Source organism: Phalacrocorax carbo, chromosome 6 (genome assembly GCF_963921805.1).
Source record: "Phalacrocorax carbo chromosome 6, bPhaCar2.1, whole genome shotgun sequence".
In the NCBI taxonomy this organism is placed as follows: domain Eukaryota; kingdom Metazoa; phylum Chordata; class Aves; order Suliformes; family Phalacrocoracidae; genus Phalacrocorax; species Phalacrocorax carbo.
The window spans coordinates 51,976,808-52,001,025 of record NC_087518.1 but is presented as its reverse complement, the minus strand read 5'-3'; the positions used below and the strand labels follow the sequence as shown (position 1 = coordinate 52,001,025).

General features: G+C 42.6%; 1 protein-coding gene across 8 annotated transcripts in view; it reads left to right on the top strand.

Annotated features, from left to right (window-relative positions):
• PTPRF (protein tyrosine phosphatase receptor type F) overlaps window positions 1–24,218 on the top strand; it is a 394,909-nt gene that overhangs the window by 135,879 nt on the left and 234,812 nt on the right. For all 8 annotated transcript variants that reach the window (XM_064455285.1, XM_064455283.1, XM_064455286.1 and 5 more), the window contains one exon: window positions 2,435–2,596. In XM_064455285.1, the coding sequence (XP_064311355.1) occupies window positions 2,512–2,596 (85 nt within the window). In that variant the 5' untranslated portion in view covers window positions 2,435–2,511. The remainder of the gene's footprint in view (window positions 1–2,434; window positions 2,597–24,218) is intronic.

Genomic DNA, 24,218 nt, shown 5'->3' with positions numbered 1-24,218 from the left:
ATCTGTCAGGCTTGAAACTGGAGAGGAGCTTGATCACATTTGCTGAAAGAAGAGACAGACCTATTCTTTAGCTGAGGTTTTTGTGTTCCTGAGAGTTACTCCTGAATGAGAGCTGTGGAGGTGCCATTCACATGACTTCTGAGCAATCTGCACTCAAGATACACCATTAGATCAGGCACTTTTGTTGTTAATGGAAGTGAATGACAGAGGAAAAGCTCTCTGAAAGCTATTCATCCCCAATCTGGTCTGATACATACCTAAGATGTTTTCAGCACCACCTGTAAAACTTGTTCTCTGTCCTAATGTGAGAGAGTTTGACACACATCATTAGCTTTGACACAGTAATTTCAACCCTTGGTGGTTCCCCCCCTACCCTCCGCCCCCCAGGAAGAGTAGGCTCTTAAGATTCTGGATGCTGTTGAGCCAGATGTAATGCTGCTTAAAGTGTGCTTCAGTGGGTTTGCTTCTCTGGGCTGCACAAATTAGCACTGTACATGCAGAATTTAAAGACATAATCTTCGCTCTTAATCCAGGCACTTCTTCCAATTCCCATGTGGGCCATATCTGGAGAGCTGGCTAACACCGGGCGAACTGCTTGGGAACTGAACAGAGTCTCCCGTTGGAATAGAGCTTATGCAGCTATAAAGATACAACTCCTTGTCTCTGTCTCTGCAGTGTGAGACATGTTAATGGTGCTTTTAGTAATTCTTTGGCGGGAGATGAATGAGGATATGGAGGTTGGAGAGCAACAAAGAGAACTGAGTGTGCGGCTGGTATGAAGAGCCTCTTTTGCAGTATTCAAAATCTTGCTGCTGAGCTTACTTGGATTTATGCTTTCTCATTGAGTTAATAAAAGCAGGATAAGATGATCAGTATTCTCTCTGCATCTAGGTTGGAAATAGGTTATTTTGTAAAGTATTTTCAGATGTCTTGGCTGTAGAAGACATTGCATAAATAAAGATTTCTGTGTTGTGTGTAAAGATTTACTGTGCAAATACAGTAACAGAATGGGGAAGAATCATGATCTGCGGTTTGTTAGTACGATGTGATGTAAATATTTGCCTAGGTAGATTCTCTTGAGATTTCTTGTGGATTTCCCTCAGCACTGTCATTTCTGGCATCCTTTGAGCATTATGCTTCTGTCAGAAGTAAACATGTTCATAATATGTCCTACTTAATTCTATCAAAAGCTCAGTGGTTCTCAAAAAAAAGCCACCCAACAACCCAACCAAAAAAGCCACAAAACCCGAACCCCAAAACCCAACAACCGAAAACAAAAATACTTCCAAAAACCCAGCAAAATGCGAAAATACCTTCGTTAGAGCAGTGGTGGGTCATGCCACGTACTTTGCTTCAAGGATACTCACGGGGTCCGCTCAGACTGACATCTGTCAGCGTGAGATTTTTTCACTGTTAATGCTGTGTTGCCAACTTCTGCTAACTCTTGCAGCTTAGTGAAGGAGAATCTTGTCAACTTTTGAATGACTCTTGAGCTTGCAGGGAGATGCCCAGCACTGAAAGAGTGAGCCCTGTCCCTGCTGAGCATTGTCACTTTGAGGGAATGGGCTTACTAGCTTCTTTAAAATCTGTCTTAACAGGCAGACCTTGGACTTTCAGGTGAAAGTAAAGTGAGTATATTCTCATGAAAAGATAAAGAAAACATTCTTTTTAAATACCTGCCTTTTTGATTTTGTTTCAAGGAATTTTCTGTATTTCTATATCCAAGCAGGTGCCCCAGTTACACCAATTTCCAAGATAATATGTTTTGTTTTGGAGATTGAATATCCAATCCTCAATCCTTTTAGACATTCCTCCTCTCCATTTTTGGGAGGTTGAAGCGTAGGTGTTTGCTTTGGGTAAAGCTTCTCTTTATAGATGGTTTTCTTAATAACCTTCTACTGTGACTCTGGTAGCCCTGTGAGCTGACAGCTGATTCAGTTCAGATTCTCTTTCTCCTGCTTGAACCCCTCGAGACTTGTCTGGTATCCACCAGCCCAGATAGATGGGCCAAGCTATGCTTAATATGTAGTTGACTGCAAACCACCCTACATATGCAATCAAGCGTGTTTCTCTTGGGCAGATGGATGAGGAAGAGTTACATGAGCTTAAGACAATTTCTTGTATTGTAACATGCAACTTCAGAACTATTTGTTGTGAATAAGAACAACTAAAAGGTATATTAATAGGCCATAATAGAGACTGGACACAAAGATAAACTTGCAGATATTCATACATTTATGCCTCATGAGCGTTTAATACAGATTATTGGATTTGGGACATCAGTGTGGAGTTCTACTGCTCAAGCAGGAAGGAGACTTAAATTTAGCTTGAAAAGTGTCTGTAACTATGTCTTTATAATGTAGTTTGGTATATCGGCAGTTAATCTGTGTGTCATATTTGATCATTTTCTTTTCCTTCCTCTCTTGGTTTGCAGGAGTAAGTCTGAGTCTGTAACACTGGATGTACTGACCACTCACCTCAGACAGAAGAGGACTTGCTCTACTTTGGAATATGGTGCCTAACTTCTGTGTCCCAGTACTCACTGTGCCAGCAGCCATCCTCTGCTGCTTGATGCTGCCTTTAGCAGGAGCGGACAGTAAGTAATATTCAGTTTTGGAAACCTTGAATACCTTGCAAAATTTCTTTCAACAAATATTAAACCTTCTTATTTTGTACTGGAAACACTGAGGACTAAGGGATAATTCCCCCCAAATCTCTTATTTTCTAATGTGCACAATGCAGATAAACAGTATGTATGTGAAGGGGCACAAATAGAACTAAAAAGGCTGACAAAATTTATTCAAGCACAGGAAGAGTTTCTGTAGTAGCTGCAAGATCAAAACCTGACAATTTGATTTCTAACATGTACAGATGAGTAAAGAAAATTGGGGGCAGAGGAAGACAGAAGTATTGGGGTCACAGTAATCCCTGTTACTTTATTTTCTTTGTTCTTTTACTAGCTCTCATAATTTCTGTAGTACTGAGACATCTCTCCTGAGTCAGCGGGTGGTTGAGAGCTGTTGGCGGGAGGGTGTGAATTTTTACCTTCTGGTATAGCTCTCCTACACCTGTATTTCAGCAGAACTGGAGTCGCGTGTTTCCTTGTGGTCGTGCTTTAAGCTGTTGTGTCTATGCCTGTGGTCCTGGTAGTCTCACAGTGTCCCTGTGACTGGCTTTGATTAGCCCCATCCAGGTCAAGGAGAAAGCTGTGCACAAAACGCTGTTGTAGACAAGAGGAGGGAAACTTGGCTGATGGTGGACTACTGAAAATACCCTAAAGTAGAATTTCCTATTGAGTGAGTTACACAGAGCACAGGAAACCTTATGGGTTCCTTGCATAGTCTTGGTTTTCATACCGCGTGTGTATTTGCTAGACTATTCCCTAGCACTTGTGCAGCCCCCCATCCCCCTTTTCTTTTTTTTAAACCAGTAACTAGTTTTCAAGTGTCCAAATGTTTGCACACGTGTTGCAGACTCTGGCAGTTGTGAATATTCCCTGCCCTTGGGAGCACCCAGGGGTCCCGGGACGCTTGAGTTGGTGACCGTGATGCACCTCCTGAGCTGCCACCAACCATCTGCTTCTCACTCCAGCTTTAGTCACCAGGCTTATAATTAAGATGTAGTTTTGTGAAAGTTGAAGGAGATCTTGATACATGTTGGTAGAAGCCTGACTGTATGGAGAAAACAGACTGGGGGTCCTAAATGTCCTTGACTGAACGGCAAGGAGTAAATTTAGAGAAGTTGGAGAGAAAAGTAAATTGGGGATGTGAAGATAGATACAAATTCACTCTTTTTGTTGTCACTAGTGATGACTTGCACAGGCAGCAGATCAGCATGTAGTCTGTATGAGTCTGAGTTACCCAGTTAAACTAGGGGTACCAGCTGTCTCCTTCCCCAGCTTTCTTCCCTGGCTGCTGGTGCTGCTGGAAGATGCTTATTCAGATCACTTCGTCTACACATTGTAGCCTGTTTTGGAGCTTGGCATAGAAAAGTATATGTTTCATGTTCTGAGGTGTATAAAATTTCCCCGAGGTTCATTATCGTTATCCTGGCCCCTGCAAAGGAGAGAAGCATCACTCCATCAGATATGCAGAAGCTGGTGGAGCTTGAGATGTCCTAGGATGGTTCTTGGCCTGAGGATAACTTGCAGTAAGCATGGTTTGCTAATTTTGTGGAATATTTACACATGCTTAAATTTAACAAAACTGGCTCCATTTCACAGGCCCAGATCCAAATATTGGTGTTTCAGATGTGGAACACTTCTGTGTTGAGAAGCAAGCATATCTGTATGTACGCCTCCTTCCCTGGCTCAGACTGACTCTGAATTACTTTTTCCTAATCTGGAAGGCAGATCTGGAGGACAATGACCTTTTAACTGCTACAGCCACCGCTGATTAACCGAGGGGTTCCTAAGATGGAAAGTGTTGCTCTATTTTAGCAACTAACAGCTTTTCTATTATCTTACCCCACTGAATCTTGCTACTGACTCTGTGGAAGGGAGCTGTGTGGAAGGGCCTGTTCTGCGCCTCTGCAGGGCGGGGAAAAAAGTCATCCCTAAACCCTGCGTATTTCATGCCCTGCCATCAGTGATGCAGACAGGTGAGATACCGTAGTGAATATGGCATTGGTGAGTCCTGTTTCAGGACAGTAGTGAAGGGCAAGGGGAAGGTATGATAACGTATGCACCCTGGAGCTTACTGTAAAAGCTAGAGAGGGATGCTGTGAAAGCAGCACCCATATGCACCCTCTTCAGTTTTTTGGTCCCTAAGCATCCTGTTGGCTCCAGTCAAAGACTATTTACATGGATTCCTGATGTAATATGGCTGTTCCTGAGATTTCAGTGTGATTCTTCTGTTTCCCCATTGCAATGCTGCTTGGAGGCAGTGGAGGAATGAGTAGGCTCTGTATCTGCAAAGCATTCCCAATTAAAAGTAATGTGATAATGGGAGGAGAGTTATCCCTGGAATTCCTTGAGTCAGTCCCAAAATCACTTTTTATAGGAACAGTGAGGATGGAGGGCAGGGAAGGAGGGCTGGGGATGGGCTGTGCTGCATGGCTGGCAGCATGCTGCCCCGTGGCTGGCAGCCAGGTGCTAGGGGAAGCACCCACAACCCATAACCAGGGCTTCCCTACCTTCCCCGCCTGCGCTTTGGAGCTGCTGTTGTCGCAACACATTTCAGTGTCGCTGCCGTAGCTTCCTGACAATTAGGCAGCTGGCAGATAGCTAGACGTTAACGCCTGAGATAAAACAGATTGAATATGTATCGCCTAGCGGAATTAGCGCCGTGTGTGCGCTGCGATGCCTCTCCTGGAATTGAGTTCACAGGAGCTGTGAATAATGTCAGCGCTGAGGAATTGAAGGGGCATCCAAAGGTTAAACGTGTGGCAGTGTGTCAGAAAAAGAGGGGCTCGCTGGGTACCTCCCTGCCAGCAGGACGGGAGCCGTGGTTTCCTGCTGCTCTGGTGGGGTGCTGGGAGGAGAAGGTGAGCGGGAAGGGGCACGCGCGTGTGAACGGTGGATACAGAAGTGCTAATTTGGCAGAAAGCACTTTCAAATCCTCCCCAGCTTTTACAGACTGCAGTAAGAAATTATTAAATTTTCTCTGTGATCTGACTGTGTTTCTGTCAGGGTGACCCTAATTCCATTAGAGCAGCTCGGAGCTGATTCAGGATGGCTGTTTTACACTTTCTCCCTCAGCTTGCTTATGTGTGGTTGTTGTTTTTTTTTTTTTTTTTTACGCAGACTGTGCTTCCCTGTCTGTCAGCTTTTGATTGTGCATGGGAAAAATGGCTTTGCAGATTTCATTTAATGTTTTTCAGTTCAGTTGTCAGCTAAAAGATGCTCTTTCCCAGTTTTTGGAAATATGTCATTTACTCTAATAAAATAAAAAACAACCAAAAAATCCCCTTTCAAAACAAAATGCAGAGAAAACAGGAAAAAAAATCAATGCTGTCATCAGAAATCATCAGCAATGTGTTTTGTTGTTGGCTTGTTTTTTAAAAAATTAGGCTTTGTTTTTGATGTCCTCGTCACAGCTTCCATTAGCCAAAGGAAGAGACTAGGTGACCCATCCAAAGTATTTCCCAACCGAAATATGTCTTGGTTTGTCTTGCACAGAATTTCAAAGGGCTTAAGGAAGAACGCCACTTCCGATGTGACCTTGTAGGAGAAAAGAACTAAGGCGGTATTAGGCCAACTACCTGTGAAGTGATACGTGGTAAACAAACAATTTGTTCCTTCTGATTTCTAAAGAAAGAGCAAACTTGGCTTTTGTTTGAGGGGGTAGAGGAAGCTTGCAGCAGTGAGCTGGGACTGGTGGAGGGAAGTCTCTGGCTCTTGCCACCTCCTGTGAGCAAGGTCCCTAAGTCTGAAGTGTCTCAAGGCTGCCCTGCCCTTTTTTGTAAGAGATAGTTGCTTTACATCAAATTGGTACACATGCCATACTTTTTTTTTTTTCCCCCCATCAATGACATTTCTTGGATGCGGATAGGGTTGAGGAGAAACATTGAAAAATAAAATAGGAACGTGAGATGTTGATACTTGTGAAGGTTGGGAAATGGAAGAGTGCTGATGGCCTTTTGAGACACGTGGCTCCACGTGAGCTCTCTTTGGCTGGGGTTTTTGCATTGTGTCTGAAGTGCTGTCTGGAGGTTTTGGACAGAAGAGCACTGGAGCTGTTCTGCGCTCTGTTTCCCTTGTGCCCCAGCTCTGCTGTCTACCATTACTGTTTTGTGTTCCTGGGACCCAGGTTAGCATGGCAGGTTTTGACTCCCCGATTCAGCTCTGCCCAATTTGCTTCATAATCTGAATGATGCCTCAACAACAGCTCAGCTCCAAATACAGCTGCTCTGGGCCACCCTGCAGGGCAGACTTGCTGTTGTGCCTTGGGAAACAGCTGCTTTGTAGAGCTGGGCAGAGGGTCCCATCCCAAAAGCTGGACCCGTGGCTTCTCCACTGCTGCCTTGCATCTGTTCCTGCTTTCTGGTTTCTTTGTTTGCATGCTTGTCCCCAAACACTGCACGCAGTGATTATGTGTAATCGGTATGATTGGATCCAGGTATTGCAGCACAGGTAAATACTAATTTGCTGCAATTCTACCTTGACTAGCTTGACAAGTTCCATCAGTGAAAAGAACATGTAAAATATTGTTTAGGAAAACCCCTGTACCTGAGGCACTGGGCTTGCATCATTAAGGGACAGGTTGAAATATTAATCACAGTTATTGTGTGTCTTTATTTTTGGTGTCCGTACATGTATTTAGGTATAAATGGATTCCATGCTTTTCCTTAAAGTATCTTAAGTGCTGCCTGCTTGTAACTGAGTGTTGCAGACCTCAAGGTAGGAGGGATGCTGTGAGAACAAACATGATGTTGAGCATAGACAACAGATCTTTTTCTGCATTGGTAGCCATACCGCTTTTAGCTCCAGCACTTGCAGGAGTGATGTGAATCTGGGTTGCTACCTACAACAGGTCACAGCATTGTCATTTGTCTTCTTTATTTATTCATAAAGCCAACATCACTCATCAGTCAACATCAGCTGCAAGGTCAAAGGTCTCGCTAGCCCCAAATCCCTTAGCCAGCAATGGTCAGTACAATGACCTATGGAGGGTGTAAGAACAGCATAAATATGTAGTTATCCCTTCCTGGTGTCATCTTCTCACCTTCAGCGACTGGTGGCTCCTGAACCCAGAGAAGTGGTGCAGTAACTTCAGACAGGATCGCTTTGGGTTTTGCTCTTGGGCAACTCTGAGCATGTTGTCAGTCACCGGGGTATCCTGGGGCCAGGGGTTTGCGTGAAGACCACAGTGTAGGCTCTGACTTTTGCCTCTACATCGTGGCTCCTTGTTTAACCCACTTACTGCTGCTCTGCAGGGCTAAGCAGTGTCACTTGCCGTCCACATCACTCAGACTCAGCTGCGTAGCCAGAGTTACTCCCTTGTCTTCACAAGGGAGTTCCTATGTTTAAGTGCCCATGTAAGTTTTCCGGCACAGCGGCAAATGTTGAGGGGCTGATATATTTAATACACCTTCTTTGAGACAGAGTGTGCTTATTGTCTTGGTGATATAGAAAAACAGTAAAACTATCTGCTTGAAATTTTCTCTTCAGTGTAGATTCATAGATTTTTAAGGCCAGAAATCAGATCAGTGTAGTCTTCTACTCTGACCTGCATAGCACAGGCTATATAATTTCAGCTATTAATTTCTGCATCTACTTTTTTAACAGCTGTGGATGAGCTAGCACGTAGCTTTTAGGAGGGTATCAAATCATGATTTGAAGACTAAATGGTAGAGAATTTACCCGTCTCCTATGTGATCTGTAAAAATGGCAAGTAATCATTACTTCTACAAATCTGTATTTATTTAAAACTTCATTTATGTGTTGTTTTTTGGTTCAGAAACTGGATGTTGCAACCTGTGTCAGCTAAGCTAGAGAATCCTGCTATTTAATGCAGTCTCCCTGAGAAGCAAGTTCACAGAATCCCAGGTTGGAAGGGACCTCAGGGATCATCTAGTCCAACCTTTCTAGGAAGAGCAGAGTCTAGACAAGATGGCCCAGCACCCTGTCCAGACGACTCTTGAAGGTGTCCAATGTGGCCGAGTCAACCACTTCCCTGGGGAGATTATTCCAATGGTTGGCTGTCCTCACTGTGAAAAATTTCCCTCTTGTGTCCAATCGGAATCTCCCCAAGAGCAACTTGTGTCCACTCCCCCTTGTCCTCTCCACGTGACTCCTTGTAAAAAGGGAGTCTCCCTCTTCTTTGTAGCTACCCCTTAAGTACTGGTACATGGTGATGAGATCCCTTCGGAGCATCCTTTTCTCAAGGCTGAACAAACCCAGCTCTCCCAGCCTATCCTCATATGGCAGCTTCCCAGTCCTCTGATCATCTTGGTGGCCCTTCTCTGGACCTGTTCCAGCCTGTCCACATCCTTTTTGGACAGCGGGGACCAGAACTGTACACAGTGCTCCAGGTGTGGCCTGACAAGCGCTGAGTAGAGCAGGATGATGACTTCTTTCTCTCTGCTGGCGATGCCCTTTTTGATGCAACCCAGCATCCTGTTGGCCTTCTTGGCCGCAGCAGCCCACTGTTGGCTCCTGTTGAGCTTTCTGTCCCCCAGGACCCCCAGGTCCCTTTCCACAGAGCTGCTCTCCAGCCAGGTGGATCCCAGCCTGTGCTGCACTCCTGGATTATGTTTTCCCAGGGCCATGACCTTACACTTGCCCTTCTTGAACTTCATAAGGTTCTTGCTGGCCCACTCTTCCAGCCTATCCAGATCTTCCTGCAGAGCAGCTCTCCCTTCTGGAGTGTCTACTTCCCCACTCAACTTGGTGTCCTCTGCAAACTTCATCAGGCTACACTTGATGCCGTTATCCAGATCACTTAGAAAGATGTTGAATAACATTGGGCCCAATATCGATCCCTGGGGGACCCCCCTTGTGACAGGTTGCCACTCCTACACTAAGAGTGTAGGAGTTAGATGAGCTGAAAGTTTGTCCTTTTTGTTGTAGAAAAATAGGTTAGTCTTGATTTTTCTGACCTGATATAATTTTTATAGTTCATTAATCTTCCAGACTTTTCAGTAGGCTTTTTAAAATCAAGGGATAAGGTCCAAGAAGAGAAGTGGCCACATCTTGCCACCGTGCAACGCTTTTGCCCATAGTGTTGAGCTGGCGAGCGTGGTCCTCCACGATGACCTGTGAATCCCTTTCTGCGCCTCTGATTCCCAGGATGCAAAATCCCATTTACTTAGGGTGACTTGGGGTTTTGCTCATGAATATCTGCCCTTAAGTACATTAAAATGCTTTTTGCTGGATCCCAGCTTCTCCAGTCATCTGAGTAACTCTGTACAGGGAATCTTCCCTTGCTGATTACCAATCTTGGTAAAGCTTACCCTTTACAAGTCTAGTTGCAAATTAGTTGCATTTATTCCCAGATGTTAATCAGTTGTGACTATTTGTAGAGGCTGCTGTGAGGATCTTAAGGAGATATTTAAAATATCCTATATAGTGATGGTAACATTGTTTGCAGATGGGAGGGAGTAACAAGAAACTGATAAAATAAGCTGCTGCTTGCTACTAGTAGTACTGACATCAGATGGAGGAAAGTGTGAGGTCTGCTGGAGCTTTCAGTGTGTTAGCTAAGCAGTTGTAAAAAGCAATGGAGTGGTAATAGGGATGCTTTTTTAATTTCTTTGATTATCTGTTTGTTATATTGGTGCTTCAGAATGATACCGTAATATAAGATGATCAGGCTCATTTTTGTGAACAACCAAGAGCGTGAAATTTGTTTGCTCAAAATGTTAGTCAATCTTTTTTGATGGTGAACATGTTTGGTTTAAAAAGGGGGGGGGGGAAGGCACATGCTCATGGATGTGTTTTTTTTTATGGTAAGTTGTCTATGTATCAGTAGCCACAAAGCAGTGGTGTACTTTTAAGTGAATGCTGTATTTAGCTGCTTGTGAGAATTGGTTCTTTGTCTATGCCAAAGACAAATCTCATTTATTTCGTTGGTGTGAAAACACCGAAGGGTGCTTACTGAAAGTTTTAAGTCATAGAAATATCTTTTGCCTTGCACACTTTGCTGACACATGATTACTGAATTAAACTAAAGCACATTTATAGTGCATGATGGTTTTACATTTCTATATGAACTGTAGCCTGCAATGCTAGACCTTGCACTGAACATCAGTTATGTTTGGGCTTTCTCTGATGCCTCATAACGTTAAGCCTTCACAATAAGGGGCACCCATGGTATTAAAAAGAAACAATTATAGAAAATATTATATTTCATGTAGTACAGGTTGGAGTGAACTTGCAGTCCTGCTGTGCTTTGCAGATGACCCTTCATTGCATGTGTTAATCATTATTTCCAGTTTTCCTTCAGTAAATAACAATACAATTTCCAGGAATGTATTTTGTACAATTGGACTGAGACATGTAGATGGTACCTGGTCAAAACCTGAAGCAAATGGAAATGCCACCGTTTTCCAGCAGAGGTTCATGCCACCAAGGGTGACCATTCTGAGTTGGTGGTCTGGATGTAATCAGTATGTCAAGAAGAGGTTTGGACTTGGTTTGTCTCTGCTACATGTGGTTATTTTACTTGAGCTGATGCTGGGTTCTCTGGAAGTAGTCATGGTCTCCTAGAAAGGACCATAATCAGTCCACTGTTGGCCCATTTGTATTACTGCAAACCTAAAAGGAAGATTGCACTGAGGGAATTGTTGCTTCCTTTTGCTGCTTTTCTTGTGCCTTTTTTTAAATTATAAACTTCATCTACATGCGATGACTTTGTTGGTTCATCTCAAAGGTGAGTGATAAAAGCCCTGGCAAGTTAATTGCCATGCAGGGAGGAGAAGACTATGACTCCTGAGCCTCTGTACTTAGATATCAGAGTGCAGAACACTTTTGTGTTTTCTTTGGGTTTATTTTTAGCCAAATTCACTTCAACTGTTAGTACAGCTGTTGTTGTGTTATTTCTGTTAAAGGTTGTTTTAAAAAGGGGTTTTAAAGAGGCCAGGAAATATTCAGCGGTTTTATTCATGTAGGTCTTTTGCTCCTGTAAAACTCCATTTGTAATTACCGTGCTGAGTCTTGGCGTTAGCACAACTGTGCCTGGCAGGTAGGACTCTTCGTTTTCACCTGCTTGTCAAACCCCGTTGGTGGCTTGTGTGGGTGGGAGATGTGTGCGTGTCACCAAGCTCTTGCTTTCGTTGTGGGGCCATACATAAGGCAGAGGTGGCACTTCCTTGGTTTTCAAACTTGAAACTGAAGTTCCTTCTTTTGAGGTAAATGTGAGAGTTGCCATGCATTCATTTCAGAAAGGATTTTGATCTTTGTATTTGAAAAAAAAACACAGCTGGAATTGAGAAGGCTGTAGGCATATTGTACAGTGTTTAATTTACAAGGGGGAAGATTCATTGGAAGTGAATGATGAGTGGTGAAAAATCTTGTGAAATGCTGAAAACAGTTAAAATACCGATATGATGAAGATAACCATTTTAATCCTATTTAGTATCAAACAGAAGCTTTCAGTAGTTTAAGGATGCAACCTTAGAGAAGTGAACTTACCTTGTGCATTCACCACATTTGATTTATAGGACTTTTAATAAATAGGGGGGTATGCTAGCAGAGGGAATCAGTAAAATTTGAAGAGGAAAACAGAAAATACTTTCGTATTCCCATGTAAAGGACTAGGATGCCCTGTCTTGGCACGGTGTTCTTGGCACACTGACTACAAAGAGTTTAATATGGCTCTCAGGAGGATGAGGAGGGTAGTCCAAGACCTGGAAAGGCTCCCTTTGCTCCTGTTTGGTGTAAAAGGTAATAGTCTCGGCTGTTGACTTGTCATTTATAAATGCTGTATATAGACTTCCAAAATACCTTTTATGCTTCATTACACACAGTTTAGCAGGGGTTACACAAAGTTCTTTAGTTATAACCTGTTTTCAGCTTTTTACGGTTTTTTTTCATGGCTGAAGTGTGCCCTGCTTGGTCTTCAGCCAAAGTTCAAGTCGGGGGCTGTATTTTATGAGTTGGACATTTGGTTTTTGGATCTTTCTGCAAAAATTGTCTTTGGATGCTCTCAAAGAGAGTAGAGAAATACTTTTGAACCTTGTAAAACAAACTGTGGTGTCTCAAGTCTAAAATGCCTGTGAAAACATTTGACATTACTACAGATGCACTTCAGCAGTCAAGAGAAAATGGAACTTGATTTGTGGAAGAGGATGACCCATAGAAGAATAAGCTGCTGAATAAAATATAAAGGGGATTTCATGCTAAATCATTAAGTGCGTGTGAGTAAAGGATGCTGTCTGAGCTTGTATGTAACTAAATTGCCTGTATATTCATTGTGTGAATGTAGCCAGAGCTGCTTTCATGTCAGTTTTTCAAAGACCCAGAGGTGCACAGCAGAAGCGGTCCTCCAGATCCTACAGCACATAGCCTGTAACATGGGCAGAGAGAATTAATTCACATCGACACTGTGGAGCTTGTGTTCTACTGCATTTGTCTACTTCTTGAGGCAATTGTGTGGAGAGTTTTCTTTGCTGAAGTTGCCCTGTGGTTGTACTGTAGGCCACAAGGGTTTGGACTTGTCTTTCTTGACAATGCCTCTTGAACCTTGATTCTGCCTTAGTAAATGCGTGAAATATTTAACATATTTAACTGCCTAGGTCCGGATTTTTGTTTTTCAAATGCTAAGATACACCTCCCTTCCTATGGCTGCCAAGTTGTGTGCCTTTATTCTAGGAGCAGAGTATGATCTTTGGGGTTTTTTTACACGTTAAGGTAGAATCCCTGGGAATATGTATTGTTCAGTCAACATCCATGCACTGCTCAATGTCTTTTCACTTAGACATGCAGCCTTCTGTTGCAGATAAAACATTTTTTTTTCTGAGGCAAATTTAGCTAAAATTTCTGGCATTGTCTTTAATCTGTAGTATATTGTGTGAGAACACTTTCCTGTGTATTTTGAGGAATTTAAGAAACTCCGCTTAACATATAAAGAGTAATATGCAGTATACCACGTGGTGTTTTCCAGTTTTAAGTCAAATTGCAGAAGAGACTATGAATTATTTTGTGTTACAATCATTGCTGGAGTACATGAAACTCAAGGTCCATTTGTCCCAGAATTGCCCCAACATAAGCCTCCAGTGATGGTCAATAAATACTATGTGTTCTAGGGAGGTGCAAAAAGGAAGATCCCACACTCTTGTATTTTCTCATCCCGCCCAAATTAGTTCACATTTCCTATATAGAATTAGAAATTGTTGTAAGAAGCTGGATTTTTATTATTGCTTCTGTAAAGCATTATTAATTGCAACAACTCTAAATAGTGTTATATCCATGTGGGCAAAGGAATAATGCCCAATGTAGATTTGTCAAGGTCAGATCAATCTAATTTCCTTTAATGACAGATAACAGGCTTTCTGAATGGAGAAGCAGTAGATGTCATTTATCTTTAGTAAAGCTTTCAGTGCTCCCTCATGAGACTTTTTCTTGTGAAACATCTGCTCATAGGGTGGGTATTTATTTGGCAGTTTGGTAGCAGTCAACATTTGCAGTAATGATCTCTCTGATAGAATAGAGAACATGCTTATTAAATTTGCAGGCAACAACAAGCTGGGAAGAGCTGCAAGCATGTTGGAGACACCATTAGAATTCAAAATGATCTTGACAAATTGGAGAAACAGTCTGAGAGGATGCATGTCAATAAGGAGAAATGTGGATAGATGTTTCAAAATAGGAGTAATCAGCTACATAAATACAGAGTAAGAGACAACTGCCTAGACAGCTGGTGCACAGGAAAGGTCTTGCAGTGCTAATGGATCAGAAACCATACAGGAGTCAACAAGGCCGTGCTGTTTTGAGAGGGACAAACATCACAGTGGTATGCAGAAATGAGCAGTACCGTCTTGAAGACACATTAGATAATCTTTCTACTCTGCTAACATTGATAAGGCCTCCAAAGAAATGACATCTCATCTTGAGCATACCACTGCCAGAATGGAAGGACTAATTGAGAAGTCAGTCCTCTTTATCCTGTTCTAGGAGAAGAAATAATGTGCTTAAACTGCAGCTGGGAAGTTCAGGTCAGGCGCTAAATAACGCTTGCTGACATGAAGGATTGTTGAGCACTGAGTTGAATTTCTGGAGGAATTTCTGGAATCTCATATACAAACAGAAAGTGTTTCCTCATATAGGTCTTGAATTGCCAGTGTTATTTCTTAAATTGAATGTTTCTTTGTCTTCGTTTCTGAACCAGGAAGGTACAGGTTCCCAGTCTGTCTTCCCTAGGTGGCCTGATACTCCGATATTTTTATCTTGTCCTTTTTCATCCACCTCTCAAGTGGCCGTCGGTCTCTTCCATCTGACTTTGTGTGAAAGTATTTTCCAGACCCTTAGTCCTCCTCACTGCCCTTCTGACTTTCTAGCTCTCCTCAAGAGGAGCTGATGGGGAAACTATGCCATTAACAAAAAGAGACTTAAAAACATCCTCTAATACATAGTTCCCTCATGAAGCCTCAAAGATTTGCTGGTTTTGCCCACATCTGTACACTGACTAAAAGTCTTTCAGCTGCCTGTTACAATGCGTGGTCTTGTAAGACCTTCTAACTAAAGTCTGTCTTAATGCCTATTTGTGTTTTTGAAAGGGACTTCAAAAGGGACTGTTTGTGTAGAATGCTTTTAATGTCGATGGTATTGGAAAGGAAGATATGTAAGGTGCTTTTCCTTCTCCTTTCAGTAGTTACTCTTCCTATGAATACCGATGCATGAAGCCATGGACTTCTGGTGAGTGGAGTCCCAGTACTGTTTGAGATGGGAGTATCTCATGCTTCATGTTAAAAGATTGCAGTTAACTCAGTGCGGGTTGTGGTGTGGTTTTTGGTTTGTTTTGTACTTTGTTTTTGTTTTTTGTTTGTTTGTTTTGTTTTTTTTGAAATACGAAAAAGCTATTTGCCCACCTGAGCTTTTCCTTTCCTGGGTTTCATATAAAAGCCACGTACTTTTTGGAAACCTTTCTCAAAAACAGATCAGAGGAAATTTGTCTTTTTAATGAATCAAGATGCAGGCCATTACATGAGCTCCTGAATTCTGGAAACTCTAGCCATTATGTTGGGGTGTTTTTTGCAGTCAGACTTTGGCTTCAAACTGCAATTATTTTTCACAAGACCAAGAATGAAGTCTGTTGCCTGTTATGAATAATAGAGTATGGTAATATCACAGCTATATATGCAAACTCTGCAGACAGGCAGCACAGCTGCTAAGCGTTACGTTTTTAAAATATCTACAATCTTTTGTCAACAAAATTAAAAGCAGGAGCATTACATGGTTTGTTTCTGCATGAGGGTGTTTTTTAGGTAAATTTAATGATGAACTGTTTCACATTTTGACCTTTTAAATTTTTTTTTCTGAGGCTTTGCACCTTCTAGTGAATTGGGGAGATTCTCAAATTAAGACATGTGGAATCCTAATGGCCACCCTGACATTTCCTAGGCCTGGCTGGATACCTGGGCTTGATTAGTTTTCTAATGTCCCTGCTCTGCCAAGCTGGAGAGGTTCGCACACTCTGCAGCTGAGCTTTCTTTAAAGCGATTGCACTGTAATCCTCATTCCAATTAAGAGTCGATGCTGTTCTGGTAATGGAAAGTTGGTTTATTGTTCCTCTTCCCTGATATGCATGCAAGTGGAAGTGTTGTAGGAAAGTGTTATCGCTGTTGTTTTTGTAGTTAGTTCTTATCTTCCATCAGTCTTCATATACAAAAAAAAAAGTGAGAAATGCAGCATGCCCAGCTGTCTGAGGGCAAATGTGAATCAGCAAGATAAACCTTCAGAGGGTGTAATGGGCTTGACTACAGATGATCTTTGCGCGCTTCACTACCATCCTGTAGCCTGTATTGTGTGTTGAACCACAGGCAGCAGGAAAAAACGGGTGGAAATACGGCAAAGAACCCATGGCAGCCCACCATTTTGGTGCTGAGAAGGGAGTGACGCGTGCTCAGGCTATCTTCTTCAACTCTCCTCCTCCTGCCTGCGGAGGAGGGACATTAGAGGGAACAACCCAGGAACATGAGAAAGCAAGAAATGAGTAAATATGAAGAATGTAGTACATGTAAGCCTCACGAGGAACAGGCTTTGGAGTCCTGCTGCTTAAGAGAAGATGCAGAGAAATGCTTTCCCAAAATGCCCCAGCAGCTCCTGAGGTAGTGTGTGCTCCGTTTCTCCCACCTGCAAAAAGAAATGCCAACATTACCAGATCAGATTGTGTCTGTGCTGGCAGAGGGTCCCAGAACTGATTTATAGCGCTTGTTCAGCTTTCAGCGAGCAGCAAATGCGTCGCTTAATTATTCATGGCAGATGTATTATTGCAGGAAATTAAGACATCAAGGAAACAAGTAAAAACTATTACTGAATAGAGCTATAAACAAGGTAGGTTGGAAGGAGATGCAGGGGGACAGCGCTGAGGCATTAAAAAACCCTCTTGCTCAGGAATGTTTCACGCCTTCTGAAAATAATTGGTTAAATTCCCAAATCTTTAAGTGATCATTCATAGTATGTAATTGAATATTCTATTAGCTAACAAGTTGGGTTTAATTTGTTACATTTGTCATCTAAATTATCACATTTGAGAATGTGTGAAACCTTCCTATGGCTTCTTTCAGTGTATCTACTTGTAAAGAGAACTGTGTCTTTATATGTCTTTGACTTTCCTTGAAGATTTGGCATTTAACTTGTGCAGGAAGGTTAGGGCAACTCTTGGCTTTCTGTACCAGAGAAACTGATTTTTGGGTCCCTGGGCTACTATTCTCCTGGAAGCAGTGGTGTAGGATGCTGCTGCAGAGAGCAGGATCTGCATCTGAGCTGCTGGCACTAGATTTCCATCGTCTGAACCCATTCTGCAAATAGGCCTGTCTGTGCCCAGCTCTTAAAGATGGTACTGTGGCTTTATTCGAAGATTTATTCATGTGTATTGGTGACCTCTGCCACAAACCTCTCCTCTAATCTGCACCTAATACCCCATACTCATACAGAGGCCAGAGCTGTTGGCTTTGAAGAGCGCCAGCACCTTCTTGCTCGTCAGGTGGCACTAGGAGGTGCCTGGTGTTTGATCACTCTCCTTTATGCATGGAGGGAGTTTCTCATTTAGCATTGCTCCAAGTTCCCATTAGCTTTAAACCTTGCAGATTAGATGTAGTCAGTAACCGACCAAAACTTACTGAGAAGGAAGTGGTTTAAAGAAAACCCTTTCAACTTCTCTTTTTAGAGTAGAATTATTAGCTTTATTAAAAAATTATAGGGAGCATCTCTAAGTTTGTGTGTAACCTCAGGCTTCCAAGAGTTTCCATTTCATTACTGTTCATAAGCTCATTATTTTGGTACATCTGTAGTAATTTTGGAGCCCTTTACTTTATAACTTCAATTATATAGTTTGAAATATAATGATATTAGAAGTCCTGTTATAGAGGAGTCTAAGCAATTTTAAGGTGAGCGAACGGGTGATTCAGCACCGTATCACAAAGAGCGTGTCTACAGACAGGGCAGTCATAGAAATGTCTTTTCTGTGGTGCAGGTATACAAAGTAGCAAAAACTCAGAAGTTGTCATTATTAATAGTCTTTCAAATTTAGTGACAGAATAGCCTTGTGTAGTTCCATCCCTGTGATGGGAGATGTTGGAGTCTGTTTGCGAACTTCGACTATGCAAATATGGGAGTTGAAAGGAAAATATTCTTTAATTTGTCCTATAAGGTTAATTTTCCTGATTCTTTGAAGCATGGTATATGTGGAGCACATATGAGTATAACATACAATAGGAATTGGATCAAAAGGAGAAGAGTCTGACACTAAATCGTAAACATTGAGGAACATGTTCCTAATTAGGTTTTGTGAAAACTTGCTGTTCTGTACACATGCCTCTCAGGTTCACCCAAACAGAGCTTTGCTTGCAGACCTAATCAATTGGTTCTCGAGCCGTTTAGCTTTTTTAATTACTCTTGTCAAAGTGAAAATTATGTGAAAGGACTTGACTGTGCAATTAGCTGCTGAACATTTTCTGCAGCAATAGTGGGAAGACAATACCAACTCCCAGAATAGCAGTAGATACAACCATAGGAGCAAATCTGCCTCAGTGAAGAAAGAGATATTCTAGTAACTAATCTGAATGAAAGATAAATTATTTTTAAAATATGCATATATTCACAGATGCGAGCAGAAAAGGCTGTTTGTGTTAGAAATGCCTGTCCCCAGCTGAATGCCAGGTTCCTTATGACTTGCCGATTTCCCTCTGATTTGAGGGCCCTGCTCTTCCTAAGCAGAGGCTGCCACTCTGCCTGCAGTCAGGGCTGAGCGTGGTATAAGATGTGCAAACTCTTTGACCTCTGGGCTGTCGGAGATGGCGTGCACGTGGCTAAATTTTCGGAAGAAATGTTCACCTTTCCTGCGCTGCAGCCGTGGGAGAGCACACGGTGGGTTTCTTCTGTGGGCTGCGAGGGCCTGGTTAGTGTTCATTCAATGATCTATAGATCATCTGCTCAGACAAATTATATCTCTCAACAGCTTCACACTAAACTAATCTAGGCATTTAAAAAATAAATAAATGAGGCAGTGTCTATAAAGAGCTCCTGTCTAGTGAAGTGGAGCAGTTGGAGCCTGATTAATGAATCCCATTTACCAGCCCGCATGTGTGTTCACTGCTCCCCTCTGCTGAGCTCTGTCATCCAGGACAGCCCTTGCTGAAGCACGACGAGCACCACTGGTGCCTCCAGCCGGGGCCACGGGCCACAGCAGTGGGGATGGGGCTTTCACCTCTGCAGTCGGTGTGTGGCCACGGTGGAGAAGGCAAAGCTCACACGGGATATCCATACTGCTGCTGGTGCATCGCGGGAGCTGCACCATCCCTCTCCCAGCTCCGCCGGATATAATCTGATCCATTCACTGCCGATGCCCCTCAGAGGGGTAATGCGATGGCTTACACCAAGTTAAAAAACGTTTTTACAAATGCAATTAAAAAATACAGTTTAGATTTACTGACTGTTAAATTGCTGAGCTGATGGAAAGGACCTGTGCTGGCCACGTGCCGACTGAGTGAGCTAACTCTCTTTTCTCGAGAACAACATGGTGAGGGCAGCTGAACAAATCCTGGTACTCATCCTCCTGTGTTTGGAAATACTTAATAGATTCAAAGGCTCAGAATTTTAATGCAGCTCTTTTCTGTATTGATAGAGGTCTTTGAAGTCACTTGAATTTTTTACTAGGCATACATGCCAGGTTTTAGGTTATTTGTAGCAGGGTGCTCAATGATTTTGGATCTTCATTAGGCTGTGTACCGGAAGGTCAGTCTGCACGCATATGCGCGTGCCTAAAATAATATATTCTGCTGCCTTTTAGCGCCTGCTGTACCTGGACATGTTACTAGAAAAGGAAACTGCTTCTTCTGGATAGTGAATAACAAGTAACTTTTCTCCCAAGACACAACATTTTTACAGGGACTCAAGTCCCAGGACCATACATCAGTGGGGTTCCCCCACGCCAGGAGATGATGGAGCCAGACCCAGCAGCGCTGAGATGCCCGTTCCTTGTGGAGAAGTCTGAAAGCAGGTGAAAGGGCTCAGAAACCAGAGGGATACTTTTATTGGGTCTGATATAGTCAGCATATCAGCTTCTGGTTTCAGATTATAGCTAGAGGCAGCAAGATATTATGAGTATATAAAGTTATTTTTAATGATGTAGAATACATAGCCTGGTCGTGCGTGTAAGCCGGCTACAGTGAACTCAAGGAAAGCAACACATTTCAAGCTTCACTGTGGTTTTTGAGTGATTGGAAGACTATGCAATAGCAGCTCCGCTTTGTGTATAATTAATATCTGGTTCGTTCAGTGCATGAGACAGAAGACTTTTGGAATGAATGGTCTCTGTGTGGGGAAGGACACTGGTGGTGCGAATCGCCAGTTTTTCTTGCTGAAGAAGCTGGAAGGAGTGTAATGAATGGAACATGGGATTCTGTGAGGGAAGTCTCGTGATGAAAGCAGGTTCTGATGTCCTAGAGGTTTGAATTCCAGAGGGCATGGACATGCACAATTAGGGACAAGTGGAGCACATCTATAGATGGAGTAAATTTTAAAAGGAAGTGATAAAATGTAAGCTAAACACGGAAGATGGTGCCACTCCAGTTATATCATGAGAGCATTTACTAAAGGGACAAAGGCACATAACTTTTCAGATTACAAAAAGTTCCCAATTGTCTCTAGTGTGTGCCATCATGTGAATGTTAATGCTGAGGCATGTATTACAAATCCCTTTGAAGAACAATGAAGAGCTGCTTTCTGTTGGGAGACTTGATAAAAAATATGGAGAGATTGAGACTGGGCTGTGAGCATCAAGTTTTTAAGCTGCAAAAAGGGTGAATAGGAGGGAAAAGCTGAATCTGCCTGGGGAAATTTAAATACCTTTTCTCAACATGTTTGCAGATGGATCACCTTACAGGTATGTGAGAAATGTTTGCATTTTTGAGCTCCAAGAGATGCTTGAGACATGCTGGTCTCCCATCTTCACCTCCCTCCTCCCCCTTTGTTTCTTGTGGTTTAACATTTTTTAAGTTCTTTGGGGAGTTACATTTTGTCCCTGCAATCATTTTTAAATTATAAATGACTTTTATAAGCAAGTCCTCTTGACTGTGGATCGGCAATCTCCGTAAATTATTTGGTGGGATACTTAATTTGAAGTTTCTTCATTGCTTATGACAAGATGTTTCTGCTGCTGTCACTGTTGATGATTCATAGCTCAAGTGAAGTGCTTTTAGCACTTCAGAAAACACGTAAGTAACACAGGCAGTCCTACTCATAAAGTCTTCCCATCCCTTAAAAAAGAAAAAAAAGAGGAAAATTGTCCCGTGAGAGCTGTGGTGGACTGTGCTGAAATGGTGCGCGAGGCTTGTCTGCAGGGCAGGCTCTGCAACACGGAGTGGGAGGCAGGGCCCCTTCCTGATACTGAATCAGAGGAGAGAGTGAGATAACACATGTGCTTAATTCCTGTATTTTCTCCTGAGCATGTATATGAGCAGCCAGGGGAGTTTGAGTCTGTTAATGTTTGTGTGCGTGCGTGGGGACAGAGCACTCGCTGCAATCCTGTATGATTTGGGGTGTTCTGCTTTAACAGCTGGGCTCATGGCACTGTACTGCACGTTCTTGCCGCAGCCGTGGGATATCTGGGTGGGTGATTAGAAGGAAGTGGAAAATGAAGAGGCCTTGCACTGGTTAGAGGAAAAAAACATAAAATGGAGTGTTGAAGTACTGGCACCATCTGGATGTGGCTGATACTGTGCTCAGTGTCTGTGTCGAGCAAAAAGGGATCCCTATTAAAATTATGCAGGCACAAACCTTTTAAGGGCAGGAGGAGGGAGTGGCTGGCTGCCTAAATTCCTGCTGTTTTGCCATTACTGATGTTTTCCCTGTAAGAAGCTTCAATGAGGAAGGAAGCCTGGCAGATGGCAACAAAGGGAGCCGTGCAAACAAGGGCACTCCTGCAAAATAAACGTTTAGCTTTAACTGTTTCACTGAAGTGATTAAAAAACATGTAAGAATTTGGGCAGAACTACACAGGCGTGTTACAGTGGTTAGGTGAAATTTCAGAAAAAAAGCAGCGGTGGTTGTTTTTTCCCCAGCCAAGCTAAATTCCAGGGATGCCACCGAGAGCAGCTGCGCGCCCTGAATGCTGATGGGCAGCTGGTGCCAGTTGCGCTCCCCCACCAACTTGCTCCATGTTTCAAGAAAATTCTCGCGTTCCTGTTTTGCGCATTGCATTATAGGAGTGCATTTGCAGCTGTACAAGTTCAGTAAAAAGGAACAAAATCATGAATGAGCCGGAAGAGTTTAAGGCAGGGGGGAGGGGCGGGGAATCTGGCTGGTTTGGGCAGGTGGTGTTTGAGTGCGCTGTCCTGGCAGCCGGTTTGGGGGTAGAGCAAATTAACCTGTTTCAAATGAGTATTCCAGGTTTTGCTTCGGTTTTAGCTCTTTGACTGCTTTTGGTCTCGTATAAGGGTGGAGGAGAGTGGGGAGTTGAAGGGTTTGTTGCTGGAACGGGATGAGGTCAACGTAAGTGGAGGAAATTTTGGATAAATTGAGAAGATCACGATGTGGGCTGTTAATAGACTTGTGTCTTTTAAATATAAAGTAGTGTCATAGCTGCTATATGTTTGAAAGCACTTAGGGTTTGAGTGGACCATAAAAATGTGTGCAGATGTTCTTCCTTCTTGATTCTGTGCATTCAGGATATTCAAGCCACTGCGGTGGCGTTCTTCAGAAATTGTTTTGTGAAGATCTCCACAGTATTTTAAAACCAAACCAAGAGTTTCTCTCCAATATTTAACCTTCACTAGAGAGACACATGTAAAAAACCACTCCAGTGTGTGTTTATGCAGGTATAAATTACATCATTTACATTATAAAGAGAAAGCCTTTTTAAGTCAAAAGCAAAAGGAGGTGGAGTGGAAAGGTGAGCTGCTGCACCTCCACCTCATTACCTGATCTCTGAATGCTGGGTTTTTTACCCCAGCTTTGTGCTAGTGCTGGGGCAGGCATGAGTTCAAGCTGAATTTATTCTGTGTTTGACTGGGGTTTTTTTGTTTGGAAGTCACCGATGTACTAATGAATGCAAACTCAGTTTAGACCCTCATAGTACCTTCTGTGTTGCTTGTTGCACATTCGTCTGAAATGCTGACGGAGAAACTAATCTTTTCTTATTTACTATTAAAGAACAATAACAGCTTATTTAACACTGGATAAGAAAGAGGCTTCAGTAGCAATGCACTTCAGTGAAATAACGAAGATATTTCTGTGAGCTGCTCTACATCAAAGCTTACAGAGCAGGATTTCTCTGCCACAATGTGACCTTTGCAGTGCTTCAAAGTGCCGGCGCTTTGCCCATCAGCCAGCTCCGTGTTTTTACTTTGACTAGTCATGTTCTTGCTTAAACCACAGAAAAGGACTTTTATCTAAGCACTTTCTTGGGAAGACTGTTAAGTATATGGACTTTTGAAATCCAATGCCACAAATGTTTTTTCAGTTGCCATATGAACATACTTGGCAGAAACAGAAGAAACTTGAGTAGAGGGGAACTTCTTAGGGAAGAAACTCTTCCTTTTGGTGGTTTCTGCAAAACTAAATGCATGTTCTTTCGGTGGTATTCATTTTTGCTCTTTTGTAGTTGTTGCATGCAAACTTGCATGTTTTTGATGTATTGCTAATATTTTAGCACTCGTACTCATTAAGAAGCTCTGTCTCATTTGTACATGCGAGTTGCATTTCTGTGCGTTGTGTCATGGAAAGTGAGAGTAATTTATTGTCTCTGTTAATCGTATGTGTGATCTGAATCAAAGTTCTCTTGAAAGCTCCATAAACCCGTAATAGCCAGCCAGTTATCAGTTAATGCTGGCCAGTATCAGTCATTTTCCATACAGGAAATGAAAATGTTCAAGCATTAGGCCAGGGCCACAGTCCAGTTTCCTTCCCGTTCCTTCCTTATCTCCCTATTTCAGTCATGTGTTGCTTTACACTGGAGACAGTTTGCATGTCATATAGGTTGGGTCTTAACTTAATCTGCAAACCTGTCTGTTTCATGTGGATTTTTACATATTGGTGACTTTTTGAAGAGGTTGGTTCAACCCATCAGCCTCAGAAAGTGTGCAGTTTTGGTTGGGATTCCTCTTGTGGGGTGGACTGC